General features: G+C 42.5%; 1 protein-coding gene across 1 annotated transcript; it reads left to right on the top strand.

The window, feature by feature from the left end:
* Positions 1–3,884: 3,884 nt before the first annotated feature.
* METRNL (meteorin like, glial cell differentiation regulator) lies at positions 3,885–14,595 on the top strand. The gene is made up of 4 exons (XM_072112655.1): positions 3,885–4,197; positions 5,304–5,692; positions 12,988–13,047; positions 13,760–14,595. The coding sequence occupies exons 1-4, from the start codon at positions 4,100–4,102 to the stop codon at positions 14,074–14,076; spliced, it is 864 nt and encodes a 287-aa protein (XP_071968756.1). The 5' UTR covers positions 3,885–4,099; the 3' UTR covers positions 14,077–14,595.
* Positions 14,596–15,521: the final 926 nt, after the last annotated feature.

Here is a 15,521-nt window from a genome sequence, read left to right as displayed (position 1 = left end):
TAATACTGCCCCTATGTACAGGAATATAACTACTATAATACTGCCCCCTATGTACAGGAATATAACTACTATAATACTGCCCCCTATGTACAAGAATATAACTACTATAATACTGCCCCTATGTACAAGAATATAACTACTATAATACTGCCCCTATGTACAAGAATATAACTACTATTATACTGCCCCCTATGTACAGGAATATAACTACTATAATACTGCCCCCTATGTACAAGAATATAACTACCACAATACTGTCCCTATGTACAAGAATATAACTACTATAATACTGCCCCCTATGTACAGGAATATAACTACTATAATACTGCCCCCTATGTACAAGAATATAACTACTATAATACTGCCCCTATGTACAAGAATATAACTACTATAATACTGCCCCCTATGTACAAGAATATAACTACTATAATACTGCCCCCTATGTACAAGAATATAACTACTATAATACTGCCCCCTATGTACAAGAATATAACTACTATAATACTGCCCCCTATGTACAAGAATATAACTACTATAATACTGCCCCCTATGTACAAGAATATAACTACTATAATACTGCTTGTCATAAAAATAATTAGATTTTGTTATCTGTAATTGCTTATTAACTGGACAAAAATATTTGTGTGCCCCTTTAACAGTCTATAGAGTGTATTATGCTGATACAGCACTTTGATGCTGGAGGATAAGTGATCCTGACTTCCAGCTGGGTAAGTAGAAAATATATGAAGAAACTTCTAATAACAATATGACAAGAGGCTATTCATGGAGATAAAAGACTCTATCTGTTCTATCACCGGCGTAACTGACATCTCACAAGGCAGGAAATTAATGTTCAGCTCTCAGTGAGGCTCAGACTGCAGCCCCGGATCAGATAACAGGATTGTTCATAATCATTTTTCAATGGCTTTTTGTGAATATTTGTAAGCATTATCAAAGTGAAGACTTAGAAAAGCAATAATTAGGTAACGAAAACATAAAGACAGCTCAACCTATAGCTGTTATAGAACCGGTCACCCGTTTAATGTATAGTGTACGAGAAAAGAGTGACTACATTACTGCCCCCAAGTATAAGAATATAACTACTATGATACTGCCCCCTATGTACAGGAATATAACTACTATAATACTGCCCCCTATGTACAGGAATATAACTACTATAATACTGCCTCCTATGTACAAGAATATAACTACTATAATACTGCCCCTATGTACAGGAATATATCTACTATAATACTGCCCCTATGTACAAGAATATAACTACTATAATACTGCCCCCTATGTACAGGAATATAACTACTATAATACTGCCCCCTATGTACAAGAATATAACTACTATAATACTGCCCCCTATGTACAGGAATATAACTACTATAATACTGCTCCCTATGTACAGGAATATAACTACTATAATACTGCCCCCTATGTACAGGAATATAACTACTATAATACTGCCCCCTATGTACAAGAATATAACTACTATAATACTGCCCCCTAGGTACAAGAATATAACTACTATAATACTGCCCCCTATGTACAGGAATATAACTACTATAATACTGCCCCCTATGTACAGGAATATAACTACTATAATACTGCCTCCTAGGTACAAGAATATAACTACTATAATACTGCCCCCTATGTACAAGAATATAACTACTATAATACTGCCCCCTATGTACAGGAATATAACTACTATAATACTGCCCCCTATGTACAGGAATATAACTACTATAATACTGCCCCCTATGTACAGGAATATAACTACTATAATACTGCCCCCTATGTACAGGAATATAACTACTATAATACTGCCCCCTATGTACAAGAATATAACTACTATAATACTGCCCCCTATGTACAGGAATATAACTACTATAATACTGCCCCCTATGTACAGGAATATAACTACTATAATACTGCCCCCTATGTACAGGAATATAACTACTATAATACTGCCCCCTATGTACAAGAATATAACTACTATAATACTGCCCCCTATGTACAAGAATATAACTACTATAATACTGCCTCCTAGGTACAAGAATATTACTGGCTATTGATGGCTCTTCTGCTCCCGTGTCACCTATTTGAAACAGTGTCTGACCCATAAATATTAATATTGTGTATATCACATGGTAGATTATGACCATAAGACACATATAGTGCAGGGGTTTCTTCTGGTGACCTCATCTCGTCCATCGTGACCCTGAAGAACCTTTCTTTAACCTTCAGATCTCTTGCCTGGCATTGATGGACAACTCTCCTGATTAGGTCCTCTCAAATTTCTTTCCAATCTATGGGGCCACTACCTACCCCCCTCCCCCCCATCCATCTTCTACAAGACAAATAAACAGTCCCCCAGCTCCAGTCACCTGAATAAACAGTGTTCAATGATGACTTGTGTACAGAGAGGGGCAGAGACGTTTACCTAAAGCTTTGTGAAGGGCCTGATCTAGATTTGATTGGTAATTATTAAGCTTGGCCTTTCGGGCGAATTGGTCACCGATCATCATGGATCCCAGATGGGCGGTGGTCACACTGGTGGACACATCCTTGTCAACTGAGCTAAAGGCACCACTGACCGCTTACGGCATGGAATGGTCATCATCTTAGGTCTCAAGGCCCATGAGATGTTGATGTCCTATCAACCTTAGAGATCCCCCCCTACACAAAACTCTGTACAATCATTACAGTAGAAAGTCACCGGTGGAAGAGGTCAACCAACGTTACGAGTGTTTCGTAACGTGTGCCTTGTACCCCTCCCGTGACGTCATCGACCATGCTTCACTTCTTCTCCCACCACTTTCCGACAAACTTTACGGAACTTATGTCTACGTTGACCATCTGGTCATTTCTACTTATTCCCGAAAACTCTCAATTATTGACCATTGTGTAGACGACTCCTAGTGTAGACGACGGGGCAGATGTATCTTCCATTCTTTACGTATCATATTTTTGATTTTTTCTTTCGATTTTTTTTTCTTTATTTTATGAAAAACTTTAGTTGTCTATAAAACGGGTGAAACTTCGAGTCTCCTCCGTAAACAGCCCAAGGTCTTCTGCAGTGGACAATAACATTACACTAATTGGGAGATGTGCTCAATTCACAGACACTTTCGGCTATGGTGATACCTGGTGGGGGCCCCATATGGCGGGCTTTGTTTCTAATAAATGGTCATCACTTCCTCTGCCGCCTTCCCAAAATAATTTTTTCTTTAGCCTAAACTTATTGAAACATGTGTTGTAGTACAAAGTGCAGTGAAAAAGTTACCATTGTGTTCCCCAAAAACTCTCTATACTGTGATATCACCCTGGAATGAAGCATAGACGGGGTAAGGTGATGCATGGGGCATATGAGGACCTTTGGAGGACCATCAAAGGTCCTGGAAGAACTTCATACAGCTTTCAGGATTTCAGGGCTTGAGGTTGCACTTATTATTAGCTCTATAGGACAATATCAAACTTGGGGTATGGAATGGATGGCTGTGGCCCCCAGGCTCCCAAACTTCTACTATAGAACTGTGCCCAAAAAGTAAAAAAAAAAACTTTATTTAGAAAATGCACATTTCAGCCTGGACTGAACTATTGAATCCGTCATTTTTTCATCCCTTCAAGGATTTCTCCTTCGGCAGGCAGTAAGTGCATTCCTGCACAGGCTGTACTCTATAGGACTGGGCTGCGGTGTTCTTTTTCTCTCTGATTGAGTTGTAGCAGAGCTGAGTGTGTTTCCTCTGAGCAGAGGAATGTGCCAGGAGCTGAGGAGGAGGCGGCGGCTGTGACCACATCTTAACCACTCCGCCCAGTGTCCTGGCCACGCCTCTGATGGGCGGGGTGTGTTGGCTCAGTGCTGAGAGCTGAGGTTGGAGCTGCTCAGTGTATAGTCAGCTGCTGCCAGGAGAAGGGTGATACTAGGGAGGCTTTGCCGCTGCTCCTGAGTGATGGGGAGAGGAAGCTGGGCAGCTCCTGGGTAAAGTCTGCTCTCCTGCCCTGGGCAATGCCCCTGCCCTCCTGGATTCTTGCCTCCTAGTGCAGTTTTTGGATTTACTCTTTGCTCCTTTCTTCCCTGGGACTTGGCATCATGTTGAGGAGGGTCCTGCTCAGCGTCTTCACGGTGGTGGTCCTGGGCAGTGGGACCTGGGCGCAGTACTCCAGTGACCTGTGCAATTGGAAAGGAAGGTAAGAAGACCCCCTTAAATCCTTGCATCCCCCCCTTCTCTCCCCTTTTAGAGGGGTCTCAGCTGTAGACAGACCCTCAGTGTGAGGAGGTGGCACTTCATCCCTTTCATCTACCCCCTTCTCCTTTTAAAATAAACTTTTCCCCCCCATTGGCATGGACATGTGAACTTTTTGAGAAGTTTGAGATTTGGAAAAAAACTTTTTGTTTGAGTGTTTTTTGGGTGTCGCATTTCCATGAGCAACTTTTTTTTCTCTTCTAATTGTAATTTTTTTTTAATTTTAAGGTTCCCTTTTAAAGTGTGTGCTGGTATTTAACCCTTCTCTCTACACCGGGCGTCTCTGTAGTTTATGACCTCCAGCTGATGGGAGGCAAAGGTTCTGTGCGGCAGTAAACGCCAGCAGCTGACTCTCAGATGTTTGCCACCTTTAATGAGTGGCTCCTTTAAGGGCGGCTTATGGTTGAGTCTCGCTCTTAGATTTGGGCAGTGGGAGGCATTTTCTGAGAAATTAGTCAGAAGTCGGTGATGGAGATGAGCGGCGGCGACTGTTACAGGGTTTTGTTTATGTTTCAAATTGTTACATTTTGAAACTTCTGTTTTGTAAATGTAACAAATATTTTTGAATTTGAAAGTTCTGGTTAACCCCTTGTTGTGAAACCCGTCATTACGGTAGATTGATTGATTGACTGCTCTTATTCAGGGGTCAGCGGGCGCTGGTGTGTATACAGCCTGGGGGGGACGTGCAGGAGAAGGGGGGGGGGGGCAGAGTCCCCTTTGCTTGTGTGTAAGCTTTTTTGAGCTATAATATGTATACGATAAAGTTCTGGCTGGAACATATTGCGTGTTGTGACTGAGGCGTGAGGCGCGGAGTACCTCCTTGGCATGTACCTTAGGTTAAATTTTTCTATCCACCTTAAAGGTAATGGAGGTGAGACTCTGTGCAGGTGACATCACAGTCTCCTAATATTCCCTTCAGGTAAATTGGAATAACATGAAAAAGCCTCACATATTTTAACCCTTGGTTGCGGTTGCAGAGCGTGTTGTATCTCGAATGCAAGCTCCTGGGTTCAGAGCTGTAACGTTTCTCCCTTTTTTCCTTCTCCCTAGTGGTCTGACCCACGAGAGCCACAAGAAGGACGTGGAACAAGTCTACCTGCGATGCTCGGAAGGTTCTGTGGAATGGCTTTACCCCACGGGGGCGCTCATCATCAATCTGCGCCCCAACACTTTCACCTCCAGCTTGCAGCACTTCACTGTTTGTATCAAACCTTTCACAGGCTCCGAAGGAGCTAATATTTATTTGGAAAAAACTGGAGAACTGAAACTTTTAGTCCAGGACGGGGAACACCAACCCCAAAAAGTCCACTGCTTCGGCCTGGATGAAGGAAGTTTGTTTATCGAAGCGACGCCCCGCTTGGACATTAGCCGCAAAATCACTGGCTTCCAGTATGAACTCATTAGCCAGAGGACGCTCTCGGATTTGCACGCAGTTTCTGGTAAGGATCTCAATTGGAAGAATCGGTTGAACGACACTTTTTAGTTGGCAGGTGTAATACCCTGGCCTTGTACTAGGTGGCGCTGTGTGGAAGCTGGAAAAACCTGTATCGGTGTTTTTGTGCAAGAACTTTTTAGTGGAAACTCCTAAAGAAATCAGAAATTTTTTTTTAATTTTTGTTTTTTTAATATATATTTGGTTATTTTTGCTGCTTATATGACCATTTTCGTTGACTAGGACGTGCGGTGTGACTAAATGGTTAATTTGGCTGGGACGGGTGCATTTCTATAGGTTGTATACATGGTATATGACAATAATGGTAATTGCCTCGTATGGTAGAACCCCCTGATTATGTTCTTACTAATCCTGATGATGTCATCGGCTTATTTATAAAAACCCTCTCCTCTGATTGGCCACAAGCTGATGACTGGCACCATTAACTTTCTGCTGATCCCTTTAATTGTTGTTGATGCTGTGTACAACATGGCCTACACCCAGTCTTCAAATACCATAATGGTAGTAATTTGGGCTTGCGGAGTGTGAGTGTAGTGTGTCCCCGCAGCAGGTTGATTATTCTGGCAGATGAGTGTGTGGCAGGACCTGTCGGGGGAGTGACTGACTCAGCCGAGTCGTAGTAATTTTTTGCAGAATCCAAACAAAACGAGTGGGGTGTGTATCCCTGCTTGGGGCGACACGCCCTTGGTTGTAGACGTGGAGTGACATTTTCGAACAAGTTCACCGTCGCGATGTTGAGATTGTTTGTTTGCTTCGGATTGTTTTTAACTTTTTAATTTTCTCATTTTGGTTGGTACTTTCTTAACTTGAGCCTGAAATTCCTATATTTGAAGTTCTAATCGGTGCAATCACGATTACTGGATTTTTAGCTTTGGCAACACTGCCCCCGATGGCCAGTTGTGGAAATGCAGTGACATTTAATTATTTTGATTGTTTTTTTATCTTAAATTTGTTTGCACAAAAGTTCAGATGGGGGGGGGGAGGTAATAATCTAAAAAATTTAGGGGGAGGGGAGTTTAGCCCTCAGGGCACTTCCTTAGCAGATTGGTATTGGTAACGCATTACTGTGTGACTGATTAACCTGATGGTGGAAAATTTGCTGTTGCTTATTTTCCTACCTGAGGAAATGGCTCAATGAGGGTTTACACAGGATTTTATGGTCCAGTAGTGTCAACAGGAATGTGCTACCCCCCTCCCCTCCCCCCTCCAAGTGACAAAAAGTTTATTTAGGGATCTTGAGTTTCTTTGACACCTTAACAGGAGGCGGTCAAAGTGCGAAGGACTCTGACCTGCAAGAAGAAGAAAAATAATTACATCTGAAAAGTTAAATTGTAAATCTATAAATTCCAAAAATTGTATTAAAAAAAAAAGTTCTGTAAAAATTTTTTAGTGCACCGCAAATGCATATGAAAAGCTGAGCAAAATAATCCAAAAATTATTATTTTTTTAATGTAAAAATAAAAGTGCAATGGCCTCCCCTATAGGTAGTGATTATGAAGTGCACCCCACTGAACAAAAAAAATATGCAAAAAAAAAAAAAAGTTTTAGGGAGGGGGGGGGGGGGTCATGATTATGTACTGCACCCAAAAAAAAAGCACAATATCTGTTACAAAGTAATAACTGTTAGGGGTGACCTATAGCACTTGGGATCTGATGTCGAGGTCTGGGTGTACTCTAGTTGTCATAGAAAGGAGGCTTCGTAACGTGTTCCCCCTCCACACTACAAGCCCCAGCATGCCCCGTGTATGAGTGTGAGTGACCCTTTAGTGTGAGTATCGGAGCCGGAGTCTTATCTTGATTAAATCTTGAGTGTCGCTCCCCGGGGGCGGTCTGGGTATTTTTTTTTGCAGATCTGGAAGGAGCCGGTTGTCGTTGTCGCCAACGTCCTTCGATAAGAATCTTCTATTTCCTTCCACTTTGTGACAAGTCATTAATTCTTTGAGATTACATTTATAACGAGGGGCTATAAAATGAGAAAATTTTGATTAGGTTAGGGGGGGGGGGTGTTATAGAGTGAGTGATGACCCCCCCCAGGAGTGAGGGGCGGGGGGGTCTCCAGTGAATAGGTGCTAATCCCCCATTGTGGGCTGTAGTGGTAATTAATTAGGATACAATGTGACGTCCTTGTGGTCTCTTTGTGTCATTGTATGGGCAGAGAGAGGGGGATTTACCTTCCTTTTTTTGTTGCAATTGTCCTGTTAAAGAGACCAAACACTGAAACTCAAGGGGACGGCCCCCTAATACCCCCCATTTGGTTTCGTATATTGTGCACATAGTGTCCTGCGGGGTGAAGCTCGGTGTATTGGATAATGTGCAGGAAGGTTTTCACGTTGCTTCCACTTTTGCAGGGCTTTTATCAGAATCATTTGAGCTGAAGTTGTTTGTTTATTTTGTTTCTAGAATGTTTCATTTTATCCTTTTTGTGCAGAGAATTGTCCTGCACCTGTAGACCTCGCCCTCTTTGCCCGGTTCGCCCTCTTTGCCCGGTTCGCCCTTGCGCCCAGGGGTTCTGCCAGGATGTCGGAATGTGTGATCATCATTTTGTGTCTATAACCGGCTCCACCACACACGGATTAAAAGTAAAAGGGGCCATTTTTTTGGTAGACTGCCCATGAATTGCACCCTCTTAAGGATTTCAATGGCCCTAAGCCGTCAGGTGCTTGTAGGGGGGGCGGCTGGGGTTAAGCCACAATACCCCTTTGGTGTTAGAGGAATCTGACAAGTTGCAGCTTTTCCCTAATCCCCCTCCTCCTGTACTGTGTAATCTGACTTGTCTGTTCCTGGGGTTGTGACTCTTCATCTAGAGAGGAACCATTGAACGCATCATCTCCCATCATGTCAAAGAAGATCAGTGCAATGTGCACCCATGTGGATTTGGGGTCGGGTGACCCCTGACACTATTCCAGAGGCCAAATAGTGAGTGCAGCTCTGAAGTATAATACAGGATGTAACTCAGGATCAGTACAGGATAAGTAATGTCATGTATGTACACAGTGACTGCACCAGCAGCAGAATAGTGAGTGCAGCTCTGGGGTATAATACAGGATGTAACTCAGGATCAGTACAGGATAAGTAATGTCATGTATGTACACAGTGACTGCACCAGCAGCAGAATAGTGAGTGCAGCTCTGGAGTATAATACAGGATGTAACTCAGGATCAGTACAGGATAAGTAATGTCATGTATGTACACAGTGACTGCACCAGCAGCAGAATAGTGAGTGCAGCTCTGGGGTATAATACAGGATGTAACTCAGGATCAGTACAGGATAAGTAATGTCATGTATGTACACAGTGACTGCACCACCAGCAGAATAGTGAGTGCAGCTCTGGGGTATAATACAGGATGTAACTCAGGATCAGTACAGGATAAGTAATGTCATGTATGTACACAGTGACTGCACCAGCAGCAGAATAGTGAGTGCAGCTCTGGGGTATAATACGGGATGTAACTCAGGATCAGTACAGGATAAGTAATGTCATGTATGTACACAGTGACTGCACCAGCAGCAGAATAGTGAGTGCAGCTCTGTAATATGGGACAGTCATTGCCCTGTGTGGTCTAGCGGCCGTGTTCCTCCTGACGACCTCCAGGATCAGAGGCCAAGTCTCTTGTAGCAGCTGGAAGTTGCGAAAAATGCTGTAATTACATCTCCTGGGTTGAGCGGTGATTAGAGGCCTACACGGAGGCTGCTTCAGGTTACCTGAGGATACATTTGGGATGTTTGTAGAGAATTTCCCTGTAGGTTGTGGCAGCTGATGGGCACAATGCTGGTATTATGCGGCCGGTGGTGGAGTTACGGTCTCCTGAGCTTTCGGGAGATGTAATAAAGCTCCGCTCTTTTCAGTGTCCATGAATAGATGCTTGTTGGGATAACCCCGTGTGGAGGTTTTGGCCACTTCCAGGGAAAATTTGCATGCCGCCTTTCCGACGTGAACCTTTTTGCTTCCAAGTGTCTTCCTATTTGCAAGCGGGCGATTCTTCCATCTGCGCCAGGGGTGGCCATGTCTTATTATCTGTTGACTCTCTTAGTACTGTTTTTGGCTCGGACCAGGTTTAACATTTTGGTGATTGTGGTCCGGTTACTAGTAATGGGGCAGCATAGTCTCGGTAGCCCATTACTGCGGTGCCATCGGTCATACTGGTCCGGTTACTAGTAATGGGGCAGCATAGTCTAGGTAGCCCATTACTGCAGTGCCATCGGTCATACTGGTCCGGTTACTAGTAATGGTGCAGCATAGTCTAGGTAGCCCATTACTGCAGTGCCATCGGTCCTACTGGTCCGGTTACTAGTAATGGTGCAGCATAGTCTCGGTAGCCCATTACTGCGGTGCCTAGCCATTGGTCATACTGGTCCGATTACTAGTAATGGGGCAGCATAGTCTCGGTAGCCCATTACTGCGGTGCCATCGGTCATACTGGTCCGGTTACTAGTAATGGTGCAGCATAGTCTCGGTAGCCCATTACTGCGGTGCCTAGCCATCGGTCATACTGGTCCGATTACTAGTAATGGGGCAGCATAGTCTCGGTAGCCCATTACTGCGGTGCCATCGGTCATACTGGTCCGGTTACTAGTAATGGGGCAGCATAGTCTTGGTAGTCCATTACTGCGGTGCCATCGGTCATACTGGTCCGGTTACTAGTAATGGTGCAGCATAGTCTAGGTAGTCCATTACTGCGGTGCCATCGGTCCTACTGGTCCGGTTACTAGTAATGGTGCAGCATAGTCTAGGTAGCCCATTACTGCGGTGCCATCGGTCATACTGGTCCGGTTACTAGTACTGGTGCAGCATAGTCTCGGTAGCCCATTACTGCAGTGCCATCGGTCATACTGGTCCGGTTACTAGTAATGGTGCAGCATAGTCTAGGTAGCCCATTACTGCGGTGCCATCGGTCATACTGGTCCGGTTACTAGTAATGGTGCAGCATAGTCTAGGTAGCCCATTACTGCGGTGCCATCGGTCATACTGGTCCGGTTACTAGTAATGGTGCAGCATAGTCTAGGTAGCCCATTACTGCGGTGCCATCGGTCATACTGGTCCGGTTACTAGTAATGGTGCAGCATAGTCTAGGTAGCCCATTACTGCGGTGCCATCGGTCATACTGGTCCGGTTACTAGTAATGGGGCAGCATAGTCTCGGTAGCCCATTCCTGCGGTGCCATCGGTCATACTGGTCCGGTTACTAGTAATGGTGCAGCATAGTCTAGGTAGCCCATTACTGCGGTGCCATCGGTCATACTGGTCCGGTTACTAGTAATGGTGCAGCATAGTCTAGGTAGCCCATTACTGCGGTGCCATCGGTCATACTGGTCCGGTTACTAGTAATGGTGCAGCATAGTCTAGGTAGCCCATTACTGCGGTGCCATCGGTCATACTGGTCCGGTTACTAGTAATGGTGCAGCATAGTCTAGGTAGCCCATTCCTGCGGTGCCATTGGTCATACTGGTCCGGTTACTAGTAATGGTGCAGCATAGTCTCGGTAGCCCATTACTGCGGTGCCATCGGTCATACTGGTCCGGTTACTAGTAATGGGGCAGCATAGTCTCGGTAGCCCATTATTGTGGTGCCGAGCCATCGGTCATACTATAACACACGGGATTCTTCTACACCCAAAATGGCCGCCTCCGGTGCTCACACGACAGGTGTTTTTCTCCTCATTTTTAGCATGGTTGAACTTTTTAGAAGGGCAAGTGGATAACAGCGGGCCCCGGGGCTCTTCAGTCCGCCCTCTATTGACACAACTTAAGATTTTGATGCATTACTCCAAATAAGTTGAGCTTGGAGCCCCCGAGGCTCAGTCACTTGTCGCTTAATTGATCAACAAGCGCTGCGAGTCATGACCTGCCGCTCCTGGAACCTGCTCTAGTCTGCAAAAAGAAAAAGCCAAAGTCAATGAATATATTTCCCTGGCTGCCTCTACGCCCTCCGCCCAAAAAATTTTATTTTTTTGAAAATCTTTTTGACTCATCTGCCACGGAGCCGTCAGCCGGAGCACCGGGCGCATTGTGTGTAATGCGGTCCGGCCATCGTCAGCTGACTGCAATAGTTACGTGATTTCACAACATAATCCTCTCGATTTTACTTGCATAAAACATTTTTTTCTCAGATTAAACTTTCTTGCCCCTGGATAAATCTGTGTTTGGATGTAAGAATTGAGTAATGTTATATAAATCGTAGGCTTAGAGGGCAACTCCACTCATCCCGGATATTCATCTATGTAATACAGTGAAATGGGGGGGGGGGGGGGGATTTACGAAAAAATATATATATTACACACATATATATATTTTTTTTCTACAATTATAAAATATACAGTTTCGACTTGCATACAAATTCAACTTAAGAACAAACCTATGGGCCCTATCTTGTACGTAACCTGGGGACTGCATATAAATATTATCCCCTCCCCTTTGTCGCGCCAGATGGAGCCTTCCGCTGTATCCAGTGGGTGGCTGCACCTGTACAGGTCTATTAGTCGTCAGCCTGGTGTAGAATTGCGCTTCTATCTACGACTGTTCAGCCTATAGCAAGTGTGCTGGTGCAGAGCTGGAACGCCCCAGTCCAGCCCCCTCCGCCGCCAGACACGCCCCCTACACACCCGTAAAAGGTAGGGGGAGGGGGAAATCACAACTCCTGGTGTTTCACACGGAATAGCGATTATTTCAGGAGTAATAAATAACCCCCAATCTTTTTGTTTCATAGTAAAAACTTTTTAGGAAAAATTGTATTAAGTTGACCTCTCTTTGGGAGGCGGAGCTTTGTTCATTTGCTTTATCTTTACCTACTTGCGCTGTGCCAAATTATAGTGGGGAATAGGAAGTGACAACAAGCTCATGTCTGGCCTGGATACTTTATACAATAATTTTTTATATAATATATTGTGAGGAATTTTCGTGTTAATCTATTAAGGGTATAATCTGAAATTTATTTAAAAATTTTTTTTTTTTTTAATTTTTAGGAATAACGCAAAAAATAATTTAAAATGTTCACTATAATATTTGATCCTTTTTATTTCTGTAGTTATCTTTGCGGTCCCGCTCCGGTTTGTGTAATATTACAATGCGTATTTTGTGTTGGGGCCCGGCGTGGGCAAAAATAACTTGCATCAATAATTTTTTACAAATCTTGTGATTGTTTTGCGCCTCTGTCCCCAGAATTCCACGCTCCGAGCTGTGAAATACAATGCGGAATAAGAACATTTTTTGCTGTAGCTGCAAGTTGTGATGAAAGGCGCCATTATTTCCCGTCCTCTCATCGTGTCTGTTTGTTTTTCCCTCCAGATCCCTGCCGGCCGTGCAGCGACACCGAGGTCCTACTAGCCGTGTGCATCAGCGACTTTGGTGAGGATTTTATATATCATTTAATATTTATTTATTTTTTTATATATATTTTGTAGTTTTCTTATTTACTTACATTTTTGTGATTTGTAGTGTTTTGGTTTATTAAAATTTATAAATTATAAAAGTTTTTTTTTATTTTGTCAAATTTTTTTTTTATTTTATAATGGAAAATTTTTATGCCATTTTATTATCTTAATGTTATAAATTAATATATTTTTTTTTAATATATTTTGTAGTTTTCTTATTTACTTTTTTGTAATTTTTTTTTTCTATTGTAGTGTTTTGGTTTATTAAAATTTATAAAATGTAAAAGTTTTTTTATTTTGTCTAATTTTTTATTTTATTTTATAATGAATATTTTTATGCCATTTTATTATCTAAATATGTTATAAATTAATATTTTATGTTTTTTAATAGATTTTTTTATTAAAAATTAAAAAAAATATATAATTATCATTGTGGTATACAAAAAAAGTATTTAAAAAAAATCTAAAAAATGAAAAAAAAAATGTTTAAACTTTTTTTAATACTTTTTTTTTTTTTTTTTTTTTTTTTTGTATACCACATTTAAATTATAATATATATTTTTTTTAATTTATGATCAGGGCTTCGATGTTAAGCATTTGGGGGGTGTCATATTTTCTTTAAAATTCTTGCTGATTTTGCGTACTTGCTGTCAGTGGATTAACAATAGATCTTTTTTTCGTTGCAGTGGTCAAAGGTTCCATCTCGGAGGTAACGGCCGATCCCGAGCAGCAGGAATCGATCATCAATATTTCGGTGGATAAACTTTATAGACAGAAGACGAGGATATTTCAGCCGAGCAGAGAAGGTCCGGGCTGGGAGGGACATATAAGGACCCCGCAGGAGTGCGGCGTCAAAGCTGGATCGGGGGACTTCTTGTTCACCGGACGGATGCACTTTGGGGAGACCCGACTCGGATGCGCTCCCCGATATAGGGACTTCCAAAGGATATATCAAGACGCGACGGATAAGGGACTTAACCCTTGTCACATCATCACGGACTGAAGGACGTCACTGCCTCATTAATTTCGGACATCGGGACTTGAGCGATGATCAGTACAGAAGGATTTATCACTTGTGGTCAGGACTGTAGGGGAGGGGGTCCTCCGCAGAAACCAGCGGACACTGTTACACTAACGTGTTGGAGGTACGAGCCGCGCTGCACAAGTCTTACTGAAAAACTTTAAATTATTTTTTTAACTTTTTGGACTGGATTCTTAAGAAGAATAAAAAAAAAACTGCCCTGTGTAAATGTAGCGGACTGGGAGGGGGCGGATGTGTACAAATGGCGCGAATGAGGACAATGTTGTTTGAGTTTTATTTTTTTTTTTGTTTTTTTTTAATAACATGCTTTGTAAAAAGCTCCGGTGTAAATTTTCTTTTGAGAATGTTTCTTATGAAAGAAATGACTGAAGAGAATCTTTGTTTTTATTTTATTTTTTTTTTGGTTTTTATTAAATTTTTTTTCTAATGTACAATCGTGGTCTGCCATTTTGCACAGGCTGACGAATTGTTGGGATTTTTTTTTTTTTTAATGTTCCAGTGAAATAAAATACTCTGGAATTTAAGTTACGTTTTTAGTTGTCTTTTCTTATGTCAATTTTTTTTTAAATTTTTTTTTTCCCTTTTCAGGAATGATTGTTAAATATGGCCGCCTATGTAGGTTGTCAATTTAATTGCCTTGTTAGAGGTTGGTGGGTCCTGTAAATGTTTTCCAATGGGTGATGTAATACCAAGTTTCTCCTGTAGTGGCCACTGTAGGAGGAATGATCTTCCCCGATCACAAGGGATTTCCCATGTACATAATGGGCCATAGTTATTAAAATAAGTGCAGTTACCTGTGGAGTGTGCAGGGGGCGCCAGATTCATCCAAACTGGAGCACTGGAGTCTTTATTGATCTGGTGCCCCCTTGCACGGCTCGGGAGGTGTGCACAAAACGGTCTTGATAAATTGCAGTTCTTGTATACTAAATGTAACCCCCCCTCTGGATGGAGCACGGGTTTTACGTTCCCATTACAGTGGGAGGAGTTTTACCCATGGCCACTAATCCCAATCTATTCTTCACGTTGACAGTTAAAAAGTTTGAAAATGAGAACTGTGATCTGATTGGCTGCTATAGAAAGCTCCTCCCCCGAGGAATTACTTGAGGTTATTCCTGGTAATTTTGCCAGACTTTAGCATTTTGAAAGTTTAATATGATCATTTTAAGATTCCCGGTATCCTATACATTGTCATATAGTGACTTCTTGGTCTGGAGAGGCAGTGCCCATATATGAGGCCACTTGGAGAGGTAACTCTTGCTTGGGTGGACCTAAGGGGTCTGCCATACACTAGGGTGCAATAATATGCTTAATTTATCATAATTTTACTCCCCCCTACCTACCAATCAGATAATCTTGGGGTTGTAACCCATTGTTACTTATACATACTTTTTTTTAGTAGACTTTTA

This window comes from Engystomops pustulosus, chromosome 6 (assembly GCF_040894005.1).
Source record: "Engystomops pustulosus chromosome 6, aEngPut4.maternal, whole genome shotgun sequence".
NCBI classification, from domain to species: Eukaryota; Metazoa; Chordata; class Amphibia; order Anura; family Leptodactylidae; genus Engystomops; species Engystomops pustulosus.
This window is presented reverse-complemented; position numbering and strand designations above follow the sequence as displayed.